This window comes from Drosophila obscura, unplaced genomic scaffold (genome assembly GCF_018151105.1).
Source record: "Drosophila obscura isolate BZ-5 IFL unplaced genomic scaffold, ASM1815110v1 contig_181, whole genome shotgun sequence".
In the NCBI taxonomy this organism is placed as follows: Eukaryota; Metazoa; Arthropoda; class Insecta; order Diptera; family Drosophilidae; genus Drosophila; species Drosophila obscura.
Genome location: NW_024542769.1, coordinates 2190799 through 2216405, shown reverse-complemented (window position 1 = coordinate 2216405; position 25607 = coordinate 2190799). Strand labels below are relative to the sequence as shown.

The 25607-nt window shown below is 44.6% G+C and overlaps 7 protein-coding genes and 1 long non-coding RNA gene across 12 annotated transcripts; 4 read left to right on the top strand and 4 right to left on the bottom strand.

Moving 5' to 3' along the window:
- Window positions 1-97: 97 nt before the first annotated feature.
- On the bottom strand, window positions 98-2061 carry LOC121404046 (nuclear pore complex protein Nup98-Nup96-like). Its single transcript, XM_041592619.1, has 2 exons — window positions 593-2061; window positions 98-520 (listed from the first exon to the last, which is right to left on the bottom strand). Exons 1-2 carry the CDS (start codon window positions 1626-1628, stop codon window positions 150-152), a joined length of 1407 nt encoding a protein of 468 aa, XP_041448553.1. The 5' UTR covers window positions 1629-2061; the 3' UTR covers window positions 98-149.
- A 1304-nt stretch (window positions 2062-3365) lies between these two features.
- LOC111073470 (cleavage and polyadenylation specificity factor subunit 5) lies at window positions 3366-6282 on the top strand. 2 transcript variants are annotated; one of them, XM_022365775.2, is made up of 5 exons: window positions 3367-3729; window positions 3789-4053; window positions 4125-4290; window positions 5599-5713; window positions 5785-6282. In XM_022365775.2, exons 1-5 carry the CDS (start codon window positions 3602-3604, stop codon window positions 5804-5806), a joined length of 696 nt encoding a protein of 231 aa, XP_022221467.1. In that variant the 5' UTR covers window positions 3367-3601; the 3' UTR covers window positions 5807-6282. The 2 variants fall into 2 exon arrangements, with proteins under 2 accessions (XP_022221468.1, XP_022221467.1); XM_022365776.2 differs by lacking the exons at window positions 5599-5713; window positions 5785-6282 and adding an exon at window positions 4505-4894 and having other exon boundaries at window positions 3366-3729.
- Window positions 6283-6605: 323 nt separating this feature from the next.
- LOC111073467 (alpha-tubulin N-acetyltransferase 1) lies at window positions 6606-19736 on the bottom strand. 3 transcript variants are annotated; one of them, XM_022365769.2, is made up of 7 exons: window positions 19373-19735; window positions 11390-11598; window positions 11152-11307; window positions 10708-11091; window positions 10114-10288; window positions 7847-7911; window positions 6606-7208 (listed from the first exon to the last, which is right to left on the bottom strand). In XM_022365769.2, the coding sequence occupies exons 2-7, from the start codon at window positions 11494-11496 to the stop codon at window positions 6662-6664; spliced, it is 1434 nt and encodes a 477-aa protein (XP_022221461.2). In that variant the 5' UTR covers window positions 11497-11598; window positions 19373-19735; the 3' UTR covers window positions 6606-6661. The 3 variants fall into 3 exon arrangements, with proteins under 3 accessions (XP_022221461.2, XP_022221462.1, XP_022221463.2); XM_022365771.2 differs by lacking the exon at window positions 6606-7208 and adding an exon at window positions 7288-7729 and having other exon boundaries at window positions 19373-19733; XM_022365770.2 differs by lacking the exons at window positions 7847-7911; window positions 10114-10288 and having other exon boundaries at window positions 19373-19736.
- Window positions 8245-9893, bottom strand: LOC111073468 (probable serine/threonine-protein kinase samkC). Its single transcript, XM_022365773.2, has 4 exons — window positions 9610-9893; window positions 9441-9554; window positions 8781-9374; window positions 8245-8713 (listed from the first exon to the last, which is right to left on the bottom strand). The coding sequence occupies exons 1-4, from the start codon at window positions 9679-9681 to the stop codon at window positions 8510-8512; spliced, it is 984 nt and encodes a 327-aa protein (XP_022221465.1). The 5' UTR covers window positions 9682-9893; the 3' UTR covers window positions 8245-8509.
- Window positions 13066-19732, top strand: LOC111073471. Of its 2 annotated transcripts, none has more exons than XR_002607708.2 (3): window positions 13066-13336; window positions 17247-17372; window positions 17478-19594. It is a non-coding gene; the product is annotated as an uncharacterized LOC111073471 (long non-coding RNA). The 2 variants fall into 2 exon arrangements; XR_005967671.1 differs by lacking the exon at window positions 13066-13336 and having other exon boundaries at window positions 17175-17372; window positions 17478-17601; window positions 17642-19732.
- LOC111073469 (phosphoserine phosphatase) lies at window positions 15563-16897 on the top strand. Its single transcript, XM_022365774.2, has one exon. It carries the CDS (start codon window positions 15873-15875, stop codon window positions 16686-16688), a length of 816 nt encoding a protein of 271 aa, XP_022221466.2. The 5' UTR covers window positions 15563-15872; the 3' UTR covers window positions 16689-16897.
- Window positions 19737-22860: 3124 nt separating the features above from the next.
- LOC111073440 (SHC-transforming protein 2) lies at window positions 22861-24372 on the top strand. The gene is made up of 2 exons (XM_022365739.2): window positions 22861-23147; window positions 23214-24372. The coding sequence occupies exons 1-2, from the start codon at window positions 22957-22959 to the stop codon at window positions 24283-24285; spliced, it is 1263 nt and encodes a 420-aa protein (XP_022221431.2). The 5' UTR covers window positions 22861-22956; the 3' UTR covers window positions 24286-24372.
- Window positions 24373-24635: 263 nt separating this feature from the next.
- Window positions 24636-25474, bottom strand: LOC111073441 (40S ribosomal protein S17). The gene is made up of 3 exons (XM_041592603.1): window positions 25366-25474; window positions 25017-25168; window positions 24636-24945 (listed from the first exon to the last, which is right to left on the bottom strand). The coding sequence occupies exons 1-3, from the start codon at window positions 25366-25368 to the stop codon at window positions 24705-24707; spliced, it is 396 nt and encodes a 131-aa protein (XP_041448537.1). The 5' UTR covers window positions 25369-25474; the 3' UTR covers window positions 24636-24704.
- Window positions 25475-25607: the final 133 nt, after the last annotated feature.

The window sequence follows — 25607 nt, the reverse complement described above, 5'->3', positions numbered from 1 at the left end:
AACCTATGTTTTTGAGTGGCTCGATAGTTTTATCACAATATCACAACTTTGGTTGTTTTTCTTCTTCTTCCTGGTTTGTTTTTTTTTGATTTCGCGTTTTCTGTCAAAGAACGAAATTCGCGAAGAAGAAGAGCGTGCGCGCGGATGTGTCACTGGCCGCGGAACCTTGTGCCGCATATCATCGGATACACGCTGGGCCGCAACGAATGGAGCGTCATCTTGTTATCGTCCTCGTCCAGGCCGTACTTGGAGAAGTGCTTCACACAAAACACCCAACTGCCGGTCTCTGGGCGATACTCGACGAAGCGCGTATCGTTTGCATAGCAGGCGCAACGCAGATGTCCCTCCCAATTCATTTCGATCAGACGCTGCGCATCCTTCACAACAGGCACAGGCTGGGTCTTGTCCACGGGCCATACCTGCTCGAGGGTGACTTGTGCCTCACGATTCAGGCCTTGGTTGATAGGCGGCCTCTTCTCATCGTCAGGATAAATGATGATCCCCTTGTTACGGAAGTAAACTGCAGAGAGAGAGCGAGAATAGTTCTTGGCGGATGATGCTTGTCTGGCCTGGCTCCTCCCCAATCACTTACCAATCTCATCCAGATTCAGTCCAGCCACGTCCATTTCCATGGCAAAGAACACAGTGCCATAGCCCTCGCGTCCAATGGTGAAATTGGGCACCACACAGGACCCATCCTCGGCCAGGTAGGACTTGAGATCATCCAGCGAGGGTATCGTGTAGTAGCCCACGCGTCGCAACACTATCCCTGTGGGATGTGGCGCATAGTCTGACGCCCCATAGCGCCTCGTTGCTGCCTCAATGGCCAGTCTGGAGCGATTCACTACAGTCTCCTGCGAGAGGGCCGCCTGCTGCTGCTGCTGCGATGCGAAGGTATCCCGCTTGGCAATGGCGCTGGTTTGCGACTTATCCGTATCCTGCCGATGTTGGTCTCTGCTGTCCCTGGAAGAGAAACCGCTGCTGCTGCTGCTGCTGCTGCTACTGCTCGCCGTCTCTGTGGGACTGTCGGACTTTTGGTGGGGACGTCCCAAAGCCGCTTGGAGCCTGTGGGGACCGTTGCTGTTCACCGAAGATTTGGAGTTTGGGATATCGGCGGCCTTGTCCTTTTTTTTCTCTCTTGTTTTCCTGTTGGTGAACCAGGTATAGAACCTATCACACCACTTTTCCTCTTGCTCCAGCGGAAAAACCCTTCGCATGTTGGCTTCTAAATATCTGGCGTCTCCCAGCGTCATGTGAATGTTATTATGTACAAAGTACTCTCCCACAAGCGTTACGAGCTTCCTCTGTTGCGTCGCTTTGAGCTTTACGTTTTTGCGCTTCTTTTTTAGCAGCGCCTGGCCCGCATTTCCACTGTTTAGGAGGATGCCGTACACGTTTATAACCGTAGTCACTGTGGACGGGCATGATGCGGCGTCCTGCTGCGAAATGTGGTCGGACTCATCCGAATCTCCACTGCTCGACGTCACATCGAAGTCGTCGTCGCTACTTACATTCTTGAATACGGTGACTGGCACCGGAACGTAATCATGGTCATGGTCAACATGGTCGTTACCTGTGGCGGCGGCCTGGTCATCCAACCAAGACTTAACGTATCTCCTTTTACTCATTATTACAGCTATTGGTGCGTCGCGTCCACACACACACACACGTATATGCTCAAAATGGGATGCTCCGGCTGTTGCTCCACTTAACTACAGGTAAGTTATTTACTGGTACTATATCGTTACGTTACTAACTTAGTTAACGTTACGTAGTTACTGCACGGTGCCTAGTTAGTTTAGGCGTTTAAGCGAGTTTAAGTAAAAGAGTTTGAGCCGATTTTGCGGGCGCCGCAGACGCACACACACACGTAACTATGCTCATATGTCGGGCTGTTGCTCCACTTAACTACAGGTTAGGTTACTACTGTTACTAGATAGTTACTAAGTTAACGTTACTTTACGTAGTTGCTGTACGTAGTTAGTTTCAGCATTTAAGCTAGCTTAAGCGCTTTGGCGCGCCGCGTCCACACTCACACAAACACACATATCATAACGGATCTTTCACTAGGGCTGGATCGTTGCCGAAACGATAGTATCGATATAAATTTATAAATTATATTTATATAAATCGTAATTGAGATGTATCTCATGAGATCTGAAAAACACGATGGCTATAACTATAGAATTCTTTCTATAACTATAGCCTCCTGCTAAGGATTGGTAAGGACATAAACTGGACCTAGACGTACAACAATCGATGGTATTGTGTTCGTATCGATAGCATAGCTAGGGCTGCAAAAACTGCAAAACCGACGCTACGCGACGCTACGAGACGCTACGAGACGCTACCCGGCTACCGGCTACTAGGACTAGCCACTGACAGGACTTTCCAGGACTTCCAGGACTACGCACTACACTGCACAGGACAAGATGGATACGAGCAAGGCTGGAGCCAGTGCCACTGGTGCGACCAGCAATGCGTCATCCCAGGACCAGCAACAAGCTGTGGGCCCTTTGCGACCGGCAAAGCCTGGCCGGATGAAGAAACTAGCATATCCGAAGAAACCTGACCAGTACACAAACCGCCGACCCGTTTGTCCCATGTTTTACCTCTTCAAATCATTTAGAAAGAGCAAATAATTGAACTCGGGACAGTGATACAGAAAACAAATCAAATGCATGAATAGGTACAAAACTTGTCAATCTAAGACAAATTCAATATAAATGATTCAAAGCAGCTTGGAACAACAAATTAAACGCGCGCTAAAAAAACAGTATAAAAAATACCGAACAAGAGAAATTTCACTAAAAAATCCACCCAAAAATTCAACCCTTGTAGTTACCATGTAAAAAATTGACATTTTTGCTGACCTCTGCTTAAACCTTATTGTATAATTAATGGGAGTCCTTAAAATGAGTCAGATTGTAGAACATTGATTCATAAAATGATATATTCAGTTGTTAAAGTCCTAGCTAGCCAGTAATATCAAAATTTTTCTCTGAAACGTACACATTCCTCGCTAGAGGTCTCTGTCGAATTTTACAGAAATATGTACTTAATTTGTAGCAAATGTGTAGTTAACGTGTAGTTACCATGTAAAACATTACATTTTCCACCAGATTGATTTTTGATTAAACCTTATTTTTGAATAATTCTAATGAAAATCTAATTCTTATGATTGGCAAATCTTTAAGGAAATTGATTAATTAATCATAGAAAAATATATTTTCAGCGCTGAGAGTCCTAGCTTGCTACTAGTATTAAGCCGAATATCAAAATCGAGGAATATCAAAGTATCTTGTTGTGTCCGTCAGTATATTTACGGTATATTTGGATAATGACAAGGTATATTTCGGTATATTCGGACCGCAGTCACACTGGTCTCACTGGTCGCTGCCGGCGTGAATTTTTTTGCAAAACATAAAAAAAGTGCAAGAACCATTAAAAACCGCGGCAAATTTTACAATTGAAGCAAATAGTAACAAACAAACTATAGTGTAATTGTTGGGAAACTATTTCCCAAGCTTGAAGCCTCGTTTTCGGTGCTCGCATCGTACTTTTCACCTATTCCTTGGCGGGCGGTTGTGTGTATAACAAAATGGCGTCCTCGCAAGTCTCAAACAAATCGGGCTCCGGCTGGCCGCTCCGCGGAAGTAGCAGCAATAATAATGGCACGCAAAAATTTGCCCCCAATCAGGCACTGACCATAAATCGCACCGTCAACCTGTAAGTAGCGAATGTGGCCGTGCCTTAATATACCGATATTAACATATCCCCCTGCACAGATATCCCCTGACTAACTACACATTCGGCACGAAGGAGCCGCTCTTTGAGAAGGATCCATCGGTGCCATCAAGGTTTCAGCGTATGCGAGAGGAATTCGATCGCATCGGCATGCGCCGCTCTGTGGAGGGAGTGCTGCTCGTCCATGAGCATGGGCTGCCACATGTGCTGCTGCTGCAGCTGGGCACGACATTCTTTAAATTGCCTGGCGGGGAGCTTAATGCTGGCGAGGACGAGGTCGATGGGCTGAAGCGACTTCTCTCCGAGGTAGGGAAACATCGGGCAATGTATCTTAGACTAATTTAATTAATACTTATGGTGGCTGTTTTCTTTTGTAGACGCTGGGTCGTCAGGACGGCGTCAAACAGGAGTGGATTGTCGAGGACACCATTGGCAATTGGTGGCGTCCCAATTTCGAGCCACCACAATATCCGTACATTCCGCCGCACATCACCAAGCCCAAGGAGCACAAGCGGCTGTTCCTCGTTCAGCTCCACGAAAAGGGTAAATATCCAATTGGCTGGCTCTGACTGTGCCTAAAGAAAAAGCTCCCAGCGTAGGTATATTGAGTGGCGTGATAAATGCACCAGAAGCACAAATGCATTGGAAATAACCATCTCCATATGTTCTATATATAATCCTTGTATCGTTTTTTTTCTGTTTGCCAAAACCGAATACGCTAACAAACCTCATGTCATATCTTTTCAATGCTGTTTAGATACGGACAGGAACGCCAGTTACGATGTACCCTGAGCCGTTCCATTAGCGCCGTGCTGGTGTGTCGTGCCACCCAACTCTACTATCAAGAGTGCCATGTGCCATACCCATAGATCGACAAAACGAGCAAACAGAAAAACAGATCAGAAAAAAAAAAACAGAATTCCTCCGGGCTTAGTTTTGATTCTAGAATCCATTGTACAACATTGTATCTCTATCTCAAATTTTGTATTTGTTGCTCAGAACAGCGTGTTGGCATATTTTGTTGGTTCCCACTGAAAATCCAAAATTCAATGATTGTTCTTGTATTCTTAATTTTGTAAATATGTCGACATCCATGTGAGACTGAGCGCAAGCTGTATTTACCCTCCCCCCCACTCCAATACTTACGATACATACGATACATACGATATTATTTCATTACTTCTACGAGTACTCTTACTATTGTCAACTGTCATTGTCATGTGTTCTTCTTGTCTTAAGGTTGTGTACGAATAGTCGGAAGTCACGGGCAGGCAGGGCAGCAGCAGCAGAGCATTGTAACGTGCGCCCAAATCCGGCATGTTGTGCGGATTTGTGCGCATGCAGCGCAACGCTGCGCAGCCAGGACCAGGCATGGCCAGGCCAGTCCAGTCGCTCCTTAATATAAGCACTCGTTTATATGTAACCATAACCAAATGAATGAAATACTCTGTTATACTTCTTGCGGCTCATAGCTTGTGCACTGAACAACGGGCTGCTGCCGCTTCAGCGCACAAGACAACACTAATTCGCTTAGACCATGTATAATTATGTTCATATCAGAGTAGTAGATCATCGTTGGGCGAGAGCAAGAGCACTGACCGACCAACGCATGGATCCTATTAATTAGAGTGTAACGAATCCAAACCATGAATGTAAAACATAATACATACGACTCTTTTATATATCAGCTTTTATATCATGTGGCAGCGCAATAGATTCTTTATACTATGTACATTTTTGTAACCGATTGTAACGATCTAGCTAATACGACAATTTACACCATGTTATTTACAATGCTCCATGATATCTCTACATACATGAATTCTGTCTCTATCGTTTTCTGTAATCTAGCACTATTTGCTGTGCCCAAAAATTATAAGCTTGTTGCGGCGCCCCTCTTCGAGCTATATGACAACTCGCAAGGCTACGGACCGATAATCTCATCGCTGCCGCAGGCCCTATGCCGGTAAGAATAATTTTGAATAAATCTAAATCAGATCTTCCTTTCCATTAATCGCACACTCTCTTCATTTCCAGGTTCAACTTCATCTACATGTAAAGAGATGTAAAGGCGGATGGATTCTATGTCCGATACTAGATTAGCAGCAGCACCAGCAACACCAACGATAGCTCTACTTTAAAGATTTCAGCACCTCAGATCTGCCCGTTGATTTCCATTTCATGCGTGTGTGTAATCCGTACATAATTGTATTGCAGATAAAATGGAAAGCCTTGGCCCTCTACTTGGCAAATAGAATCGACAAAATTGTGCTTTATTTGTAATATGTTCGTTCGTCTTTAATATAAGTATCAATTTCATAGGAAGGGCGGGGCGCTATTGACTAAAAGTTTAGATAAATATTCATTCGGGAATGTTTATTAGAGTATATATGTTTTTAGCGGGTGGTTATAGCATATAGTCGCCATAGATTTGCTCGAAATATTCGCGTTTGCTGCAATTGGAAGATACACACATTGGGTTGGATTATGTTATTGGACACCAATTGAGATTAAAGCCTTAAAATATGGTGCTACTCCGAATCAAGAGTTTTAAACAAATTAAGAATTATTTTCTAAATCAATGCTGCTCAGTGCTTCCGGGAATTAGTCTACATACAGAACATTTCGCTATTGTTAACATTGCATTGAGGCTATAAATTACGGATACGTTATCGTTCCGGGTGCGAGGCTTGTAACAAATGAACGAATCAACAAAACTTTGAAGAAGCTCAAAACAAAATTATCAAACTGAAGTTCAGGAACCGTCTGGATTTGGTTATGTTTGTGTAATAGGTTGTGTCTGCCTAGGCTTGGTTAAGTAGTACATGCTTAGTCTCTAAATTGTTATTTTAATTTGCTTGATTATGCTTATTATGCCACGTACTGTGGCTGCTGTGCTGCCGAGTCCCTTCTCTTACCACAACCTGTTGTGATAGAACTTGAGATCATTGTAGCCCTCGTTGGTGAGGTGACCGGCACCACCGCCGCCGGAGGACACAGTGGACTCGGCGTCTGTGTTGTCGTGGCCCGGCGAGTGATCTTCGTAACCCGGCGGACGAGTTATCTTGACACCGAAGTCCTCGCGCCCCTCCTGGCTGAACTCCATCTTGCTGCTGGGCATCACTGCCATACCCACACCAGAGGAGCGATTCTTCATTCCAGTGTGCTGCTTGCTCAGATGAAAGGCCGCTGGCCTCCGGTTCTCGCCAATGATACTCTCGGCCACCTCTGGGGATGGCGGTGTAATTGGCTCACGCTCTGGTTCGAACTCGGCCTGTGGCTCCTCCATCTGTGGCTGCATCCCGAACCGAATGAAGTGTGCCTCCTCCTGGTCCACCACGTCCTGCAGGTCCATTCGTTTGGTATTCATGTGCCCGTGTGCCTGCTGCTCGTCCTCCAGGTGATGCAAATCCATTTGAGCGGTCATCATCTCTGCAACGTGGTTGCCATCGCCATTGCCGCTGTAGAGAGAGGTTTATAAGGGAGTTAAAGAAACTGATTTGCACTCCTAAGATTCTCTAAGTAATTCATGGTTGATCATTGGGTCACTCGAAGCATGCTCGAGAATATTCTTGGTTTTATTGCTCGTCAAGTAAAAAAAAAGAACGAATAAATTACCACAAATAAATGTAAATGTCGTTAAATGTTAAGAAATATATATGTTGTGATCACAATTGTCAGGTATTTGTTTGTTTCTGGTGTGACGGTTCCGATAGTGTGGGATTATCTTTTATCATTTGTATGTTTGGATGGTGGTGGCTTTATGGTGGTGCGGCAAGTGCAGGCAGCGTCTTCTGCTGATACATTAAGTAAATTCTTTATATAAATTAACTAGGCGAAAATATAAATAATTGGCTAAAATCAAAGCTATGTACAATTCCTGTTTTAGTTCATAAATGTTTTTCTCTTTTGAATTTTCTATTATGCATTTCTTTTGTAGCCGTGTGTGCAATTTATGTGGATATGCTTTATCTATTTGATTCTGAAAGACAAAAACGAAAAGAAACAAATCAAACCCAAATGACGACAGTACAACGAAAGTGATAATGGACGGGGAGATAATGGTCTGTATGATCTGGATGGATGGAATGTGCCTCACCTGCTCGACTCTCCACTGCCTGCGACTCCGCCTTTGGTGCTGCACTTCGAGATTCCAGAAATTATCTATGGGATGGAAAACGGGGGGAAAAATTAACTACATTTTTATGGGGAAAATATTACAAGTATTTTCTAGGGATAAGATCTAACGATTTGTATTAATTAAGACCCATTTCAGTGGTGGTACGAATTATGGATTTGCTTTATTAATTGCTTAGCATACAACTTAATATAAATCCGGGCTGCAAAACGTATTTTTTGTGCCTTAGTGGGTCAAATATCGGCCCCAAAAACAGAGCCTTGGCACGCAGCCAACACAACTTTCCGTGTCATCCAACCACCACTTTTTCCTTAAGGGTGGAATTGACTTGCCTGTGTGGGGCAGTGAAAGTCGCGACACATGGCACACACACATCCACCCTTTGGGGTTGGTTTTTATTTAACCACAAAAAGTATAAACATTCTCAGGACACTAACGAGCAACAAAAAAAAAGACTGCAAGCAAAATTTAGATTACAAAGAATTTTGTCCAGAGGACATGGTCCGACTCTGGGTTACTCCTTCGCGTGGCTACTGGAATATATTTTCATTCGAAACTTGTGGATTGATTATATCTGAATTTTGGGTTTACTGGAAATTTAGTCTTTTGATGCTTCGCATCTATCTACTGAGTGGGCGCGGCATTGTCGCCATGTCCCATTTCGGCGGAGCGCACCAAGTAGATGGTGGTCTGGCAGTTGGGGCACGTGGTACACAACTCGGCTTCGGGAGGCGGAGCGGCCCCACCGCCAACTTGCGGCTGTTGACCTCCGTTGGCGGATCCGCCAGCTGCAGCGCGTTCTCCTCCACCGGCATTGGGCTGACTAGGCTGTGGGAGGCAGAGGAACAGCTCTTTAATCTCTGCGCAAGCTAGCGAGGAACTTTGTGATATTTACGAAGCCCTGCGACTGCTGTTGATATTTGCGTGGTGACAGTTGTCCCTGTGGATGGGATTGGTTCATGGACTGGGTCTCCTGTTGGGCCATTTGCTGTTGCTGCTGCTGCTGATCATGGGCAACCTGCTGCTGCTGCTGTTGCTGATTATGATGAACGTGGGCCCGTCCAGTGGGATAGGGCTCGTGGCGAGTGGGCTGGCCAGCGGCTGGTTGTTGCATGAACTGCTGCTGAGAGGGCACAGCAGCCACCGGTGGCGACTGTTGCTGTGGGGGTGGCATCTGCTGCTGCTCCTGTGTAGGAGCGGCTGCTTGCGAAGGCATGCCCTGCTGAGGCTGTTGATACAGCACCTGAGACTGCTCCTGTCCGCCAGACATGCGAATGGGGGCCACGGCAGCAGTTCCTGCTGGTGGAGCGGCAGCGCCACCATCAGTCCAACCATCTAATCCAGAGTGACGCACGCGCGATGGTCGGGCAAAGGCGTTCGTGGCCAGGAAGGCATCGTCCACATCCTGTAGACCCGAGCGACGAGCGAAGGGATCCTGCTGACGAGTTGCGCCGGCACGGCTTAGAGCATCCAACGGACTCTTGCGAGGCTGCAAGAGGGAGAGTCAGCACGAGGTAGGGCGGCAGGCATAAGATGACACGAGTTGACGGCTTACATTCTCGGTATCCCGCTTGGCTTGGCTAGGCGTCAGGCTGGCCTCGCTGGCATGCTTGCGTGACATGGTGGCTACTTGCCCTCCTGCAGGTGCTGCCTGCTGGCCATGGCGTGACTGCAAAAGCCCTCATCAGTGGAAGATGGTTAAAGTTGAGCTACGTTCAACTTACGGCAACACTAGTTCGGGATGCGTGAACGGCATGGCGTGTGGCCGGAGCATTATTACCGCGTTTCGCGTCCATAATTTTCAACACTAGAAACGACTAATCCGCACGAAACACTTGACACAAATCGCGAGGAGACTCTGCTTTGGATTTCGAGTTGTAAGTATTTGAAATGTAGCACAAACAAAAAAATAAAAATATTACTAGTAAAAAGTATTTTCTACACTGGGAATTGGAAAAGAGATCCGTTTGGTTTCGAGTATAAATTTGAACTGAACTTTTTCGAGAGCTCTCCGAATGACACACATGAAATAATGTGGAATTTGAACCGAGGAATATGCCTACTAAGGTTGAAAAATACTCTAAGGACCGTGGCCTTCTATTTAACAAATAATTTGCATCACAAAAAAACTAAACTACATAGTATTATTTTTAGAAACCCTTTGGGCCGGAGAGGTTTTTTCGTGTTAAAGCCCCACCGGACCCGGTCATGCTCTTTTCTGTTAGTACCTCTGACATGGTGCAGGCTGGGTGCTTGGCGCCATACCGTCCGTTTGGTGAGACCTGTGATATTTGCTGCTGCAGCACATTCGAGGAGTTCCTCTGCTTTTGCTCCTGGGAGCCGTGTCGCCTGTGGTCGACCTCCTCGCCCAAGTAAGTAGCACCAAAGAGTTGTGTGTTAGGACTGTTTGTTTGTTTGTTGGTTGATGATGATGATCATGGTTGGTTATCATTGGTTAGCGTAACATGTGGATGGCGAGAGAGAGAGAGAGAGAGTTAAGTTAGTTTAAGCCACAGAAAGAAAAAGCACAAAGCAACAGACCACCGACAGTTCTTATCAGGGACTAATTTTGTTGGATTTCGTTCGGATATCGTTCAGATCTGGACAGGGCTTCCTTTGGCCAAACAAACAATCAAAGAAAGAAACAATGTTGGCCACGACAGTGGTCCGATTTGCATACGATATGCAAATGGGGCCAAAGAAATGGCCAACTGAAAGTGAAATGTTTCCTGCAGCGAAAGCAACGCCTTAATTGCCACAAACTGCGCCAGACCAGGCCCAGACCTGGTACCGATACCGGTCGCGGTCCCCCAAGGACTCACCTGTTTGTAATGTGCTGACCGTTCTTGGCTTCCTGCGGAGACTGAGCGTGGGCATGACCTTTTGAGGAGTTGGATTCATTAAAGTATCCCTCGTACAGCACAAAGTTATTGGACTGCGGAATGGTGCGCACTAGGCCGTAGTGCTTGCCGAAGAAGGCCAACAGCTTCTCCGAGGGCCTGTCCACCGAGCACTTCAACGGAGTCCAGTTCTCTTCCCTAAGCATGGTCTCGAACAACCGCTTGCCCAGGCCAGCGCGCTGGCGGGACTCGTGCACATAAAAATCCAGGATGGATGGAGCTCGCTCCACCTTGCGCGTCTGACCGGTCTCGTCGAACAAATACAGATCCTTCTTGCCCACCTTGAGCAGCCCAGTCACAGCTCCACTAAAAAAAAGACGCATTCATTGAGTATCGTACTCCGAGCACATTCTGCTGGTGTCTTACTTGTGACCTGCCTCGGGATCCGCCAGCAAATAGATGGTCTGGTTCTCGGACATCCGCAGACGCTGGGCTGTGGTCACCGGCTTGGACAGGCCCTGCGACGTGGCCGACAGCTGGCCCATACTGTCGATTATCTCCGATATCTTCGAGGTGGCATCTCTGGGAAACGTAAAGGTTAATGTCCAGTTTCTTTGTGAGATGCGATCCGATATCCTATTCCGCGCTCAGTTTCAATACTTACAGGCACTGGCGCCGATCGCCGCGAAAGTTGTGCGGCAGGAGGTTTGACGTCACCCTGACAATCGCCTCCGGAAACAGTGGCTTAATATCGAATCGGAAATCCACCATTCTGTAGCTGTTGCTGTAGCTGTTGCTGCTTCTGATTACTCTGGCCTACAAGTGTGGCTCGGCTCGGGCTGTTCTGTTTTTGTGGCGTCTGTCGGCCTTCGCCTGCAATGGCAATCGAGAAATTTAGATTTAATGGAGCGTTGCAAAAGAAATTCGCAATCAATTTGATTATCCGGTTGGGTTCGGCATTGTCTATTACTGGGGCTGGGTGCACATTGTCCAATGTGGGAACTAGTCGTTGCACATGCGATTCATCCAATCAGTGTTGTGGCTTTTTCTAGAATGATTCAGAAGATGACGGAGCAGGGCCTTCGACTGGGATTACAATCGAAACTGTTACGTTAGGGTATCGTATCCTCTGGTCGGGATACGCTTACCAGAGGGTGTGGCGTCTGACAGGACAAAGCGTTACGTTACCCTTTTACATGTAATTGCTATAGTTAACTTGCGAGTGCAACGAACTGCAGAGCAACAATAACGGAGCTTTTGTAATTACATTTGATGGGGGCGGGGCACAAAAAAATGTTTTCCATTGTTGTTGGTTACTATTTGTATGAGAGTCGGAATGGAAGAGAGAGAGAGAGAGCTCTCAGAGTCGTTCTGCCGCTGTCGCAGTTGCCGCTGACGTCGATGCAACTTTATGGCAGCGCTGCTCGAATTACAAAGTGCGATAGCAGCAAATGACGTGTTTTCCTCTTCGCACACACAAAGGCATACGACCACATTAATGCAAATGTAAGGTTGTATGCACATGTGCTTGGCCCCCAGCAAAGGGGACTACTTTTAATACCCTTGCAGAGGGTATAGTTATTTTGAACAGAGCAAAAGCTCATATTTAAAAAGCTATGTATTTATTTACACGTTTTTCATCATAATCAATATCCGAGTTGATATATCTGTATCCCTTCGACTGTGTCTTGGCGGTCTACATAGTCTTGTTTGCAGTTTCCAGAGTAGTAGTTTATTTTTTTCTGCATAGTCCAGCCATTTATTATCAAAATCAGATGACTATATCAGATAGCTGCAAAATATATGTACATACATCTGCAAGGGTATCAAACGCTTCGGCCTTTGACGCTGGCTTCACTCACTCTCTTCTGTTGTAATTTGTTGTTTATTTGCCCAGTGCACAACCGTTGACGTTGCCATACAGAAAGCTCGCTTTGTAACTGTTTATACGCCAAACGATGCAAAACAAAAATAAGAAGCAGCAAAAGCAAAAAAGAAAGAAAACCACGCATCACAAAAGGAGCGAAACTGCACTTCATGCTCCCCCTTTTGATCCACTTGTAAATGTGTCAAGTGAGCTTGTCTCTCTCACACATACGAGCGCTGCAGTATGCGTGTGTGTAAGTGAGCGTGAGAGAGCATAAGAAGAATTAAAATCGCGTGCAGCTGTAAACAACATGCTAGTTAGAAGAGCGCACCGGGGGGAAAGAGTGAGCGGGAGCAAGCCAAGCGCATGCATGGGGAGGAGTGTTCATTCAATTTAACAGTTAATCAGCAAACGACGACAGGAGGAACCCAAACAGAGAACAAAAACAAAAACCACCGTTGGAAACAAAGCGTTGCCAACTGCAAAACAGCAAAACAAATCAATCGAGAAAGGGCCAGACGATCATATTTCCACGCTAATTAATACTATAAAGACATTTCCGATTAGCTCAGTTGGTGATGAAAATAATACTTCAATTACGAGCACATTCCCAGCCCAGCCCTCAGTCTGGGGGCATAGATTCCCCTGCCCATCAGATCAGCTGTTCGCGAAAAAATAATCCCACAAGCTGTCATTATGCAAGGCCCTGGCGAGGTTGGCCCTGTTACTCACACATGTAAATATGTATGTTGGTATGTTAGTACGTTAGTATGTATGGGGGCTCAGTTACAGGCAGTTGTCAACTGCCTTACTAAAAGCGTCCTGTCTCAAAGTGGAAATAGAAATTTCTGTAAATTGGCGGCTATTATCACGTCAAACGCTCGGGGTGTGTCGGCCATTGGTCAATGGGCATAATAAATTAGCCTGTCCCAGGCTCGAGCCTACCTTTATGTACACAGGCGTATGTCCTCTAAGTACCCGGGAAGGCAAATAATAAAATAGAAATGGACTAGGCTCGAAATGTATGCAGCAACAAGGTCAATCGATAATTGAAAACCAAAGGCACCGTAGCGCCGAAAAGAAAAACCGTCAAACAAGTTGCCAAGGCAAGGGAAAACTCTAGAAACGCCCAACAACAAAAATGTCAGGTGCTGTTTGCAAACACAGGTGTACACGGTACAGGTACTGCCTAGGCTAGGGTTTTCCTTGTTCTCTGTTGCTCAAGGCAACGGAAATTAAAAGCCAGGACACGAAGGCCTTGCTATGTATATTCGGTGCCATAAGCTTTATAGAACCTGACATATCATAGTCATCCGAATTTTATCTTCATTGGTCGAGGGAACCCACGAAACTACAACTTCTTATGCTGGTTTGGTCTATCCTTCAGAACAAAGAAGTTTTCCTAACAAAGACATATTATTTCGACCAATCGTTTCTACGATAATCGATAGCTACAGGTACAGGTAGACATACGATCGGATCATGGCGGTTCTGACAAGTGCCCTGCCTATTTAAAGACTATTTTTCCTAGAAACAGACAAGCCGATGGCTATACTCCTTTGATGTTAAAGCAATGCTTCTTTCTCTGCTTGCAAACATCTGGCAAAATTCAAAATGTCTTCTGCAAGGGTATATGTACTTATAATCATCATGTGTTTATGGCTCGGTTCAATGGAAGCCGCTGGCCGGGGCGCGCTTGAAACATGCATGAGACTGCAGCTGCAGATGCACGCAGCACACGCAATGAATAGTTTATCGGTAGGCGATTGGCCATGCCTCTATAAAGCGTTTGGCAATGAAATACTTTTGCGGTCCGGCAGCCTGTTGTTTTGTTGTTTACCACACGATCAAGCGGCCCAACAGTCAAAACAACTTGTTATTCCACAATGGCAAAACACAGAAACACAAAGCTGTAACCGTAGCAACTGCAATTGCATTTGTTGCTGGAAATGCTATCGCTATTGCTGCTGTTGTTGTTGCCGTTTATCTAATTGCTGGGGAGGCAAAGGCAGGCTGCGACAGAACGAGAGTGATCCAGAAGAGAGGAAGCTCTGCTTACGTTTTATTGTAACGTAAGGCGATGCAACGCCAGACCAGAATTTCATCAGAAACAGATCAGACTATAAGCTCTAGCTTAAATATAAGTCCCCCTCAGGGTTATAAATACCCGAAGCTTACGTAAGGTAAGCGATAATCCGTCTGGATTTCGGTTATTTTCCACATCAATGATTAATGCAAAAAAGAAAGTATTGAATTCTGATCAGATCGAGCAGACACTCGAATATGCTGCACCCTGATAATCAGAGTGGCGGGGAAAAACAAGTGATTAAGGTGCTCTTCCAATGCTTGACCAGTCGGCCGACCCAACCACTCTATCCACCGCCCGTAATCAGCCCAGTGCTAAATGGTAATGGTGCTAAATGATAAGCGTGCTCTGAAACCAGTTCCAGTCGGTTCTCCTAAGCAATCGGGGTCCGACGAGGGTTTAATGACAGTTCCGAATACATAATTATTTCTTTTGTTTATGTTTGCTGATAACCAGACATGACCATCCCGCTTCCACTCGCATGGAGCCAGCACGTGGTGAGGGCAAAGTTTCACTTGTTTCAGGAAACGTCCCTGCTTCAACACACTCTCCAGGTGAAAACTCAATGGCAGGTGACTTCTGAGTCGGTGTAGCATTACCATCGGATAAGAGTGCAAGGAAAAACAATTGTGAATGTAACGGGGGAGACGTATTCTGTCTCTCACTAGCACACACACACACACAGACACCAGCCACACTCCTGCTCAGTGAACGAGACAGAGAGAGGCACTTGACTTGTAATTGGCTGTTATCGTACGATCGCGCGCTGGTCAGCGTCTGAAAATTGGTGAGAGACACAGAGAGAGGAGAGGCAGCTATGCATGTACAAATGTTATGCCTGTGTTTGTGTCAAGCGAGTTTTCTTAAAAGGGCGATCGACAGCAGCAGTCACTTGTAAAATTTTAGTCAAAGTGAGCAGTTCGAGTGCCTCGAAAACTATTGAATTATTGAATTGCTCTGGACTGTCTGTGGACAAACCTTATCAAACAAAAACAAAAAACAGCTGAGCAAAGCAGTATAAGAAGAAGAGTGTAAAGCGCGTGTGCAAAAAAATCAACGCAAAAGCACAAGAGATACACAAAAAGAAGCAGCGGAAAATTTTGGAGACCAAACAAAGCGCATAACGTAAAGCTTTTGCGTCGAACTCTGCCCAGCAACAACAAAATTGTGACCAATTCATTTGCATTCCTTAAGATGAGCGGTTCAGTGTTGAGCATGGCGCGTCCGGCCGCCACCACCAACGGCTGCGGAGGCAATACAGCTCTGCTGTCGAAGCAGCTGAGCATCACCAGCAACGGAGGGGCCAAAACCACGGTTACACCGGCCATAGTGCCGCCCAAGCAGCCCCAGCTGGCCGCCAAGGTCATACAGCAGTCACAGATTGTCTGCTTCGACGTCGACTCCACCGTCATCTGCGAGGAGGGAATCGACGAGCTGGCCGAATACTGTGGCAAGGGCACCGAGGTGGCACGTGTTACCAAGGAGGCCATGGGCGGTGCCATGACCTTCCAGGATGCCCTCAAGATACGGCTCAACATCATCCGACCCAGCCAGCAGCAAGTGGTGGACTTTATCCGTGAGCGGCCCAGCACCCTCAGCAAGAACGTAAAGCGGTTTGTGGCACAGTTGAAGGCGGATGGGAAGCAGGTGTACCTCATATCCGGAGGATTCGACTGCCTGATTGCCCCGGTGGCCACCGAGCTGGGCATCCCCCTCGCGCACGTGTATGCTAACAAAATGCTGTTCGACTACCAGGGCGCCTACGACAGCTTCGATGTCACACAGCCCACCTCCCGCTCCGGCGGAAAGGCGGAGGCAGTTGCCATGATCAAGCAGCAGCATGCCGCCGACGCCCTCATCACGATGCTCGGCGATGGCGCCACCGATCTGGAGGCAGTGCCTCCCGCCAACTACTTCATCGGATTTGGTGGCAACGTGGTGCGACCCGAGGTCTACAGACGTGCCCAGTATTACGTAACCGACTTTGAACAGCTGATGGGGGGCCAGTGATGATGGAGCAATGGCGTAATGGAGCGGGCGGACAGCGGGGTGGCGAATTTAGTATTTCAAAAAATCAACGTGTTATAGTTCATAGTGAATGTTGTTGTCCAGGTCTGTGTCTGTGTCTAAGTAAGTGTGCATGTTAAATACGATATCTACTAGTTTGTAGTCAATTGCTAAAACAATAAAAGCGATAGTAAAATTATGGAAAATGAAAAGCGTCACGAAGCGATTGTATTACGGGGAGCACGGTTAACAGAGCAATGTTATTGATGTGCCATAAGATGTTAATATACAGCTGTGGTCGTAGTGTCGCACCTCACCACTTTCAGGACTGTTTTTGAGACATTTCCAGTATTCCAAAGTTAACATGTAATACCTTTTTGGAAAGCTTAATATGTAAGCACTAGAACCCTAAATCCTATTCTATTGCACTTACATTCCATTTTCATGTTTTACATGACTTCAAAAAATACCCATCAAATCTGCGTAAATATTTAACAAAATTTAAAAAAATAAACAAAAGAAATTAATTTCACAAAGTCAACATAAGTAAGTTTATTTCAGCTCTAAAATATTTTGATGAAAGAAAGTTTTGGACATAGCGGTAATTTGGATTTTGGAGCTTAAAAGGAATATGGACCGAGCCAGAAAAGGAGACCTAAGATTTAGACTACAAAATAAAGGCAGGAGGTAAATAAAGGCACGTTTTATGGGATGGTCGGCGATGGTTTAAGGCAAGACCATACCTTCAATATCCTAAAAAATTATGAAATAAATTTTGTATCGTTCTTTCAGTGATGTGACAGTTCGTAGACGGTTGATTTCATAAGCCCCAGAAAGCTACGCATGTGGTCTGGCCTGTGACACAGTGACGAAAACTACTTTTTACTGATGATAATATACATAGTTGTATTATATGGTAAGACAGACTCCAATATGTTTGGCATTTACAGAAATAGCATGCTGGGCTGAGCCCTATGAGGCCAAGCTCATATGAAGTGGTACCGCCCAGTCTGGAGTTTGAGTATTGAGCAATACTGTTTATGTGGGCTTACTTTATAATACATAACATTCATATAAGAGTTAAAAAATGGCTCTCAAAAAAATCTTTCTAAAGGATAATGATCCCAAACACTTAGGAAAGCACGCTAGGCATTGCGTTTCATCTGAAAATATCTGGATCTGAATCTTATCGAAAACTTATGGGAGAATGTCAAATACATTGTAGCAACTTCAAATCCGTCAACCATAGAAAAGTTTTAGGAAGTTGTCAGAGGAGTATTGACTCAAATCCTATTGAAGCGTTGTCTGGACCTTATTGACCCATACCAGGTCCGTGTAAGCCCGTAATGAAAATAAAATTGATTGAAAACTAGATATAAAACCTCAAGATACATGCAGAACCTGAAACATAGGTTCTAAATTTAGTTTCGCTGTTTTTTTCGATTTTCTAAAAAACACTACTATTTCTATGAACAGCAGATTTCATGGGTAGTTGTCTAAAGATATGAAAAACATGAAAATGGAATGCAAATGCAACGCGATTTCTTTTATTTTATATTTTTTACATTCTTGTATATCCAAAAAGGTATTACATGTTAAATTTGGAATACTGCCAATGTCTCAAAAACAGTCTTGAAAGTGGTGAGGTGCGGCACTACTATTTCAATGACCACAGCTGTATATATACAGGGTGGATGCAATGACTTTTTACAGTGCTTCGAAGGAAAATAACATGCAGAAAAAAAACAAAACAAAATCATAAATAAAATATATGAAAGGTACTGCAAAATTACAGAGTGTTCCATGTGAATGAAACGTGGAAGATTTCTCTGTGGCTGTGCGTTTATTAGTGCGTTCAAAAGGAAAGTTTATATTTTACTGTCTTTTTTTTTAGGCGATTTTTAGTTAGTTATGAAAATACAGAACTAAAAGCCAGTTTTCCTTTCGATTTGTAATGTCTTTCCGAAGGTTGCATACACAGAACCAATTAAAACGGTTATAGTTTACCAACTGTAGGCCTTCTAAAGCAATTAAACAAAGTTGTAATCGACACTTGGCGAGCAAAAACAAAAGCAAGGTACAGGCGTGGGTGCCCTGAACGCCAAACGGTGTGCCACGAATGGAGCCGAGGCGTACCTGTCGTCAGTAGTTTGAGGGTCAACGTCATCGTGTTTAATTGGCGGCGAGAAATGCTTTAAGCTGGATAGTAGACCATATAAGGTGCGACGCGGCTGCCGTTTGGCTGAGAGGCACACACAGAGGCGTGAATTAAGGCCATCCATGCAGTTGTTGGGCAGAACAGAGACGAGACCCAGCCCAGCCTCAAAGGCAGCTGGAAGAGTGCCAGTCGCAAAGCGGAAGCAAGAACAGATGAGATCACCAGCCATAACACGATGAAAAGAGAGGTGCAAACAAACACGGCTTCAACTGGGGACGCCTAGTGGCACTAATGACGCATCGAGTACGAAAGATATGTACATATCTTTTCCATGCAAATGACTAACGCACCAGCTCTGGGGCGATCCCAGCCATGTAGCGGTAATGATTCCAAAGTGCATGACGTAAAATTAATGCCTTATTTATGTGTTCACTGAGCCACACGGCAGCGGCACGAAAGCGCGAAGACGGTGGACAAAGAATGGCCGAAAGCAAGAGACACAAAGTCACAAGAAACAAACAAAACTTACCCGCAACAATTGTTCAACAATACGGACGGGAAGGTATCTTGTATTGGCCTACGTGTGCCGCGTTCCAGTTGTTTCCAGATGCAATGCAGTGCAACCTCTGCGCTGCTGCAGATTTGGGGTTGGTGGACGGAGGCTGCGCGTTAGGTGCGGGCGTTCTTGCACACACACACAGTTTTATTGATTAAAAAATGTTTCTTTTCTGGCCGAAATAGTGCGAAAGATATTTTTATATTTTTATTTCATTCACTTTAACACATATTTCGTTGGCTTCTGTTTGGTTTGTTTGCCTATTAGCGCTGCGCTGTTTCTTTCACGAGTGTGTATGATGGTCGCCCGGTCAGCTGTGCGTGTAGTGTATAGGTCTCAATCCAAAGAGGTAGAGGCGGAGAAACATCGATTTCCGTGGACATCGATGTTTTTCGATGTTTTCAAAACATCGATGTTTTAAAAAGTAGAAACAAATTTTTTTTTGCTGTAAATTAAATTGTTTTTTATAACAAAATAAATAATATTCGTAAATGCAAAAAAAAAAACAAATTCAATGAGATCAAAATACAAAACTTGTATTATAAATTTAACAGAAAATGGTTTAGTTCTTATCGAGACATAAGTTTTTTTACAACATCAACTTTAAGTCTGGTGCGACGGTCCGATATGATCTGTCCAGTCTAGCTGAAAGACCTTTCTAACTCGCACGATGTTGCCGCACCCCCACCGACGTTTCCTACACCACCAGTTGAATACCTGAAAACATCTAAATACAGTTAATAATTCAATTTATAAATACATTTTTACACATACCTTCTACGCTTCCCTCACTTTACTTACCTTGCAAAAACATCGATAGTCGCCATTAAACATCGATGTTTCCAACAAATTTAAAAACATCGATGCATCGATGTTCTCATCGATGTTTCTCCACCTCTACAAAGAGGGCACTATCGATAGTATCGATATTTTACTGCTAGCCTCTACTATCGATTGTTTTGATATAGCCACTGCACTCGATAGTTTTTTCTTCTTCTTTCTTTGTGACGATATTGATATTTTTTGATATTTTACGTTTGGTCACACTTACTTCGCAAACCAACGGAAACGGTATAGGGTTGTCAAATATTTTAAAAATATCATATCAATGTTATATTTTTTTTTAAATATCAAAATGATATTAAATATATCACTGAAAAAATATCGATATATTCGATATTTTGATATTTTTTTGTTTTAATGTATTTGCTGAAATTCGATTCCGCGCGATGCAGAAATACGTAGCTGCCATATAGAAATCAGACCCTTGCAAATGTTTATAGCATCTTTTATTCTTATTTCAGTCTGACAATTGTTTATAACATTACCATAGTTCGTCCTATATATATAATGTCTCTTAACTTTTATTATTTTTCTTTACCTATCAAGGAAGCATCCAAAAGTTTTTTTTTAAGGATTTCAAAAACATCCTATCTTTGATATGCGTATCAGTCATTCGACTGCTCGTGTCACATACCACACATTTAATAGCTGAGGCCAGGCTCTCTGATGGCACTGAGCTACCAGGTGTAATTAGGTAACTTAGTGCCACCCTAAATAGGTTCGGCAGTGTTTCTTTTTGGGAAAACCAAAACGTTATGGGATCGCTCTCCCAATTGGTAAGCGACAAGCTTAGCTATATAGTCAGTTCCTTTTGAGCCGGGTTTTCTGGAAGCTTTTGGGTCGAAACTGATCGGTTATGTAGCTTCACAAAACTTTCGTTGACATCCGGTTCTACTGATGCAACGCCGCTGTCCAAATGTGGGGTTAACGATTGCTGAAAGAATTTATGCAAATTTGTATTAGTACACAATACATACATTCATATATAAGCTTTTATATTCGCTAATCAATTTTAAAAGAAAATGTACATATGTATATATATTCACTTGTAATAAACATACAAAGAAAAAGGTTGTATTTAAGTTACGTACTTTGTTTTCAAGGCTGCTCATTTCTAACATAATATTCTGAATCGCATCCACTATACACATTGGTGACTGAATGTACAACTTTTTGAATCGAGGATCCAATATTGTTGCCTTTACGAGAGTTTTATTGATGCTTAGTTTGTCAAAGCGATTTTGCGAAACTTTCAGGCTCTGCAACAATTGGGCCGCACCCATCGTTCCAATCAGTTCAACTCGCCGGAATATGTTTTGGTTATCGCGGACCGCATCGGCGAAAGACGCATGAACTTTGCGTTTCTATGCTAAATACTGGTCTATGGAATATTGAGTTCCATGAATTTCAGTCATTTCACCAACTACTTCACACCCATGTACCTAACTTTTGATTAAAATATTCTAGCTCTCATACATATTTACAGAAAATAAAATATAAATAAAATAAAATAAAATAATATAAATAAAAATAAATAAATAAAAATAAAATAATAAAAATGCTCCACTTCATTAATTTGAATATTATTTTATAAATTTATATTTAATACAAATAAAATAAACTAATAAACTAACTGAGTACTAGGCTTAAAAAAAAATATATAACATTGATATGATATTTGAAAGTTGGTAAGTTGATTGCGCCGCAAGGATAAGGGTATGAGGTGTGAAGTATGACGTCACCAAATCCAGAGCTTTCAAGGAAAAAACCCACCTCACCACATAGCTGATTTGTGCTTTCTCGCAACCATGGTATATTTATTCCGTCGGGGCTAGGGTGAGGTCCTTACGAGGCCCTTAAAAAAGTTTGGCCGTCTTAATACTGGGGCCATACCTTGCCATGACCCAGTCGAAAGAGAGCACTCAAAAAGCTCTCATGACTCATTTATAATTTTATCCGATAGATACATAAATTTTCTACAAGATTGGCAAGTTTTCTGAAGTCCTTTTTATTGCATTGTTTCCATAAAAAGGTTCAAACAAAAACGGCCAAAGCATAAAACGTAAATGTTGACTAAATGTGACGTCATTGTTGCTGGTCAACCAAGTTTCTTCTATGCGTATGGACTTTGTGTATACCGTATTTCCTTTAATTGATGTTAAATTTGTTGTTCCAATCTGCATTGAAACATTAATATTGAATTTTTCTTAGATTGAGATGTGTTTTACCTATTAATGCATATGTTTTGTGTTTTACAAATACATATGTACATATGTCCCGGTTCTGATACCTATTATTGGTACCCGTGAGCTGCAAAATTTCGTTAATGTCTTTAATACTCCCATCATGGAGACTGAAATCACAAACAATGTCTTAAGTTCATTTTCCCTTGGTATGCAGATTGTTGCTCATTCCGTGCCAAAGTTGCACAACAATGCTGCTACGTAATTTCCCCATGTTGCTGAAATTTTTCCCATACAAATCAAATGTATCATAACATAACATATGGCGAAACCATAACATAAGGCGAAATCATATCTAACAGCTGGGGCTGCCAACTATCGATTGACGATCTTGCAGCCGTTTTTGAAAACATCGATGGCAGCACCATCAAATGAAATCCCATCTCTAACTTTGAGTAATACACTAATAACAAAGAGGAAGGAAGAAAAAAAAGGATACAAAGGACGCCCAGTACGCACACGCACAGCGAAATGCCGAGAAATGGCGATGCCGGCAACGGCGCCCCAAGATCGGGTACCGGCGGCACCAGCGACGGATGTATTTATCCAGACGACGTCATAATGGGCGTGGGAGTTGCATTCAATGTACGCTATACGGGCTGCGTTGAGGTCAAGACCTCGATGAAATCCCTCGACTTTGAGACTCGCACGCAGCTGGCGCGGTAAGCGGAAGCCACATCTTATCTATCATGGCTGAGTAATGCATTTTTACCCTTGCTTTCCCCCAGGGAGTGCATCAACCGCGTCTGCGAGGCCGCAGGCCTGAAGTCGGCTGGCAAGCGACGTCTGTGCTCCTTCATCTCCGACCGGCCCAGCATGCAGCATGCCGGCACCAACATCATAATCAATGTGTCCAGCCGCGCCCTCACCCTAAGCAATGTGGAATCGGGCGAAGTGATAGCCAATCACAATATGCCACGCATCTCCTTCGCATCGGGTGGTGACAACGATACCCTGGACTTCCTGGCCTACATTGCCAAGAACGAGGACGAGTGGCGTGCCTGTTACGTGCTGGAGTGCGCTGGTGGACAGAGCGAGGACCTGATCGTCACCATTGGCAAGGCCTTTGCGCTGCGATTCAACGCCCTGAGTAGGCTAAACGATCCCACTGCCGACAACATCAATCAGAGCTACAAGGAGAACGTCAAGGAGTATTACAACGATTTGCCAAACAAACTGCCCCCAGAGCTCCCGAGCGACGATAGCCGCTCCCAACAGCAGCAGCACCAGCCGGCCCAACTCCCATTGCATCCCCATGCCCCGCGTGTGGCTCAACTTAATCTGAAGAAGCCACGCGATCGCCTTAGCAGCAACCTCATCGACCTCAATTCCCCGCCTCCCGATCAGACTACCAACAAGCTAGCCCTCGGGCATTCGTCGGCGTCTGCTACCTCCTCTTCCACCCTCACGGCAGGCCAGGTGCGCGATGTGTTCGACGGACCCCAGTGCCCGCTCACTGCCGAGGTCTGGTTCCACGCTGCCATTTCCAGGCCGATTTCCGAGCGTCTGCTACAGCAGGATGGGGACTTCCTGGTGCGCGAATCTCAGGGAAAGCGTGGACAGTATGTGCTGACTGGGCTGGAGGGCAAGACGCCCAAACATCTGCTGCTCATCGATCCCGAAGGCGTGGTTCGCACCAAGGATCGCATTTTCGATAGCATTAGCCATTTGATAAATTACCACTGGGCCCATGCGCTCCCCATCATATCGGAGGATTCGGAGCTGGTCTTGCGTAATCCCGTGCGCCGGCCCGCACAGGATCAGGCAGCGGTTGCCGGTGCAGGAGCCCCCATAGCATAGCTGCATCCTGTTTGGCCACTGAGCGCACAAATATATACTTGTGTTGCGATTCTTCACATAAATATACATACATACATAATACTTAAACATATTACATATATACTTGTATCCGTGTACACGCTTAGATTTACATATGTGCACTCGTAGAGAATATCTTTTATATATCGTCGGCATCATTGTATAAGAACGAACCCATTTATTTATGGATTGAATATACACAAACAAACATCTTTATATGAGCAGTACAGTATTTTCCCATCAAACGAGAATAAATAACACCAAAAAGCAACATTTTAGTGATAGTGGATATCCTGTAGTTGTGGGGGAGGGAAGGAACACGACTTGAAATCTGCACTTTACACAAATCGTTTATTGTGACCCATGCAAAGGGATCAGAACATCATCATCTACACATAAAGTTAATTACGACGACCAAAGTTGTTGGTGTTGGGCTGGGTGAGCTGGAGGCCACGGATGTTGTGGAAGTCCAACAGCTTCAACATCTCCTTGGTGTCGGGATCGACCTCGATGATGTCTTGCTCCAGGGCGGAGACAGCTGGGACGTAGTTGTCGCGACGCTCACGCTCCTCCTCCTGCAGCTTGATGGAAATACCACGCACCTGGGAGTGACGCAGACGGCCCATCAAGTGAGTAACGTAACTGTAAGGAAAACATCAATTGGTCAGTGGCTGCTCTTTCAATATCCGGCTGCACTGCATGCAAGAACTCACCCGGCAATCTTGTTGCGGAGGGGCTTGGTGGGAATGATAGCGACCTCCTCGCAGATACGCTTGTTGGTGTGGAAGTCCATCGTCAAGCGAGTGTAGTACTTCTCGATGATGACCTTAGCGGCCTTCTTGATCGTCTTGGTTCTGACGCGACCCTAGACAGCGGTAGATGGGGGAAAACACACAGATTAGCACATAAACAATCAATTTTTGGACAGTTCGCCGACAGCAAACAATGAAATTTCACCGTGCACCTCAGCTGCACGAATTCAGCAGCGTTTTTATTCACATATTTGCTTGTTTGGTGTCAGGATTACATATAATATTCGCGATAATAATAGATGAAACCAACCATTTTGATTTACGTTTCTACCGGAAAAGAACAGTAGGAGAAAAGAGCAGGGCTGTCAAAGTGACAGCCACACAGAGCTGTAAAACCATCGACGATAGTATCGATTGTTTTTTTTTCCACCATCGATGTATCGCGTAGTAAGCTGCTCTATAACTACTCTACTCGTACCAGCACGTCCAATTTAAAAGACCATCTGTCGAGGAAGCATCCAGGTCATAAATGCCATAATCGTACTTTAAGAG

Excerpts from the sequence above, each read along its gene's own strand:
- LOC111073470 (XM_022365775.2), top strand. The coding sequence starts at position 3,602 with ATGGCGTCCTCGCAAGTCTCAAACAAATCGGGCTCCGGCTGGCCGCTC. Across the intron at positions 3,730-3,788 it reads ATAAATCGCACCGTCAACCT|ATATCCCCTGACTAACTACA; the intron begins GTAAGTAGCGAA and ends CCCCCTGCACAG. Across the intron at positions 4,054-4,124 it reads TGAAGCGACTTCTCTCCGAG|ACGCTGGGTCGTCAGGACGG; the intron begins GTAGGGAAACAT and ends TTTCTTTTGTAG.
- LOC111073467 (XM_022365769.2), bottom strand. The coding sequence starts at position 11,496 with ATGGTGGATTTCCGATTCGATATTAAGCCACTGTTTCCGGAGGCGATT. Across the intron at positions 11,092-11,151 it reads GATCCCGAGGCAGGTCACAA|TGGAGCTGTGACTGGGCTGC; the intron begins GTAAGACACCAG and ends TCTTTTTTTTAG. Across the intron at positions 10,289-10,707 it reads GGTCAGCACATTACAAACAG|TCCTAACACACAACTCTTTG; the intron begins GTGAGTCCTTGG and ends ACAAACAAACAG.
- LOC111073441 (XM_041592603.1), bottom strand. Across the intron at positions 24,946-25,016 it reads CTCCGCAACAAGATTGCCGG|TTACGTTACTCACTTGATGG; the intron begins GTGAGTTCTTGC and ends TTTTCCTTACAG.
- LOC111073468 (XM_022365773.2), bottom strand. The coding sequence starts at position 9,681 with ATGGACGCGAAACGCGGTAATAATGCTCCGGCCACACGCCATGCCGTT. Across the intron at positions 9,375-9,440 it reads CCAAGCGGGATACCGAGAAT|CCTCGCAAGAGTCCGTTGGA; the intron begins GTAAGCCGTCAA and ends TCCCTCTTGCAG. Across the intron at positions 8,714-8,780 it reads AACAGCAGTCGCAGGGCTTC|CCTAGTCAGCCCAATGCCGG; the intron begins GTAAATATCACA and ends TGCCTCCCACAG.
- LOC121404046 (XM_041592619.1), bottom strand. The coding sequence starts at position 1,628 with ATGAGTAAAAGGAGATACGTTAAGTCTTGGTTGGATGACCAGGCCGCC. Across the intron at positions 521-592 it reads ACTGAATCTGGATGAGATTG|TTTACTTCCGTAACAAGGGG; the intron begins GTAAGTGATTGG and ends CTCTCTCTGCAG.
- LOC111073469 (XM_022365774.2), top strand. The coding sequence starts at position 15,873 with ATGAGCGGTTCAGTGTTGAGCATGGCGCGTCCGGCCGCCACCACCAAC.
- LOC111073440 (XM_022365739.2), top strand. The coding sequence starts at position 22,957 with ATGCCGAGAAATGGCGATGCCGGCAACGGCGCCCCAAGATCGGGTACC. Across the intron at positions 23,148-23,213 it reads ACTCGCACGCAGCTGGCGCG|GGAGTGCATCAACCGCGTCT; the intron begins GTAAGCGGAAGC and ends GCTTTCCCCCAG.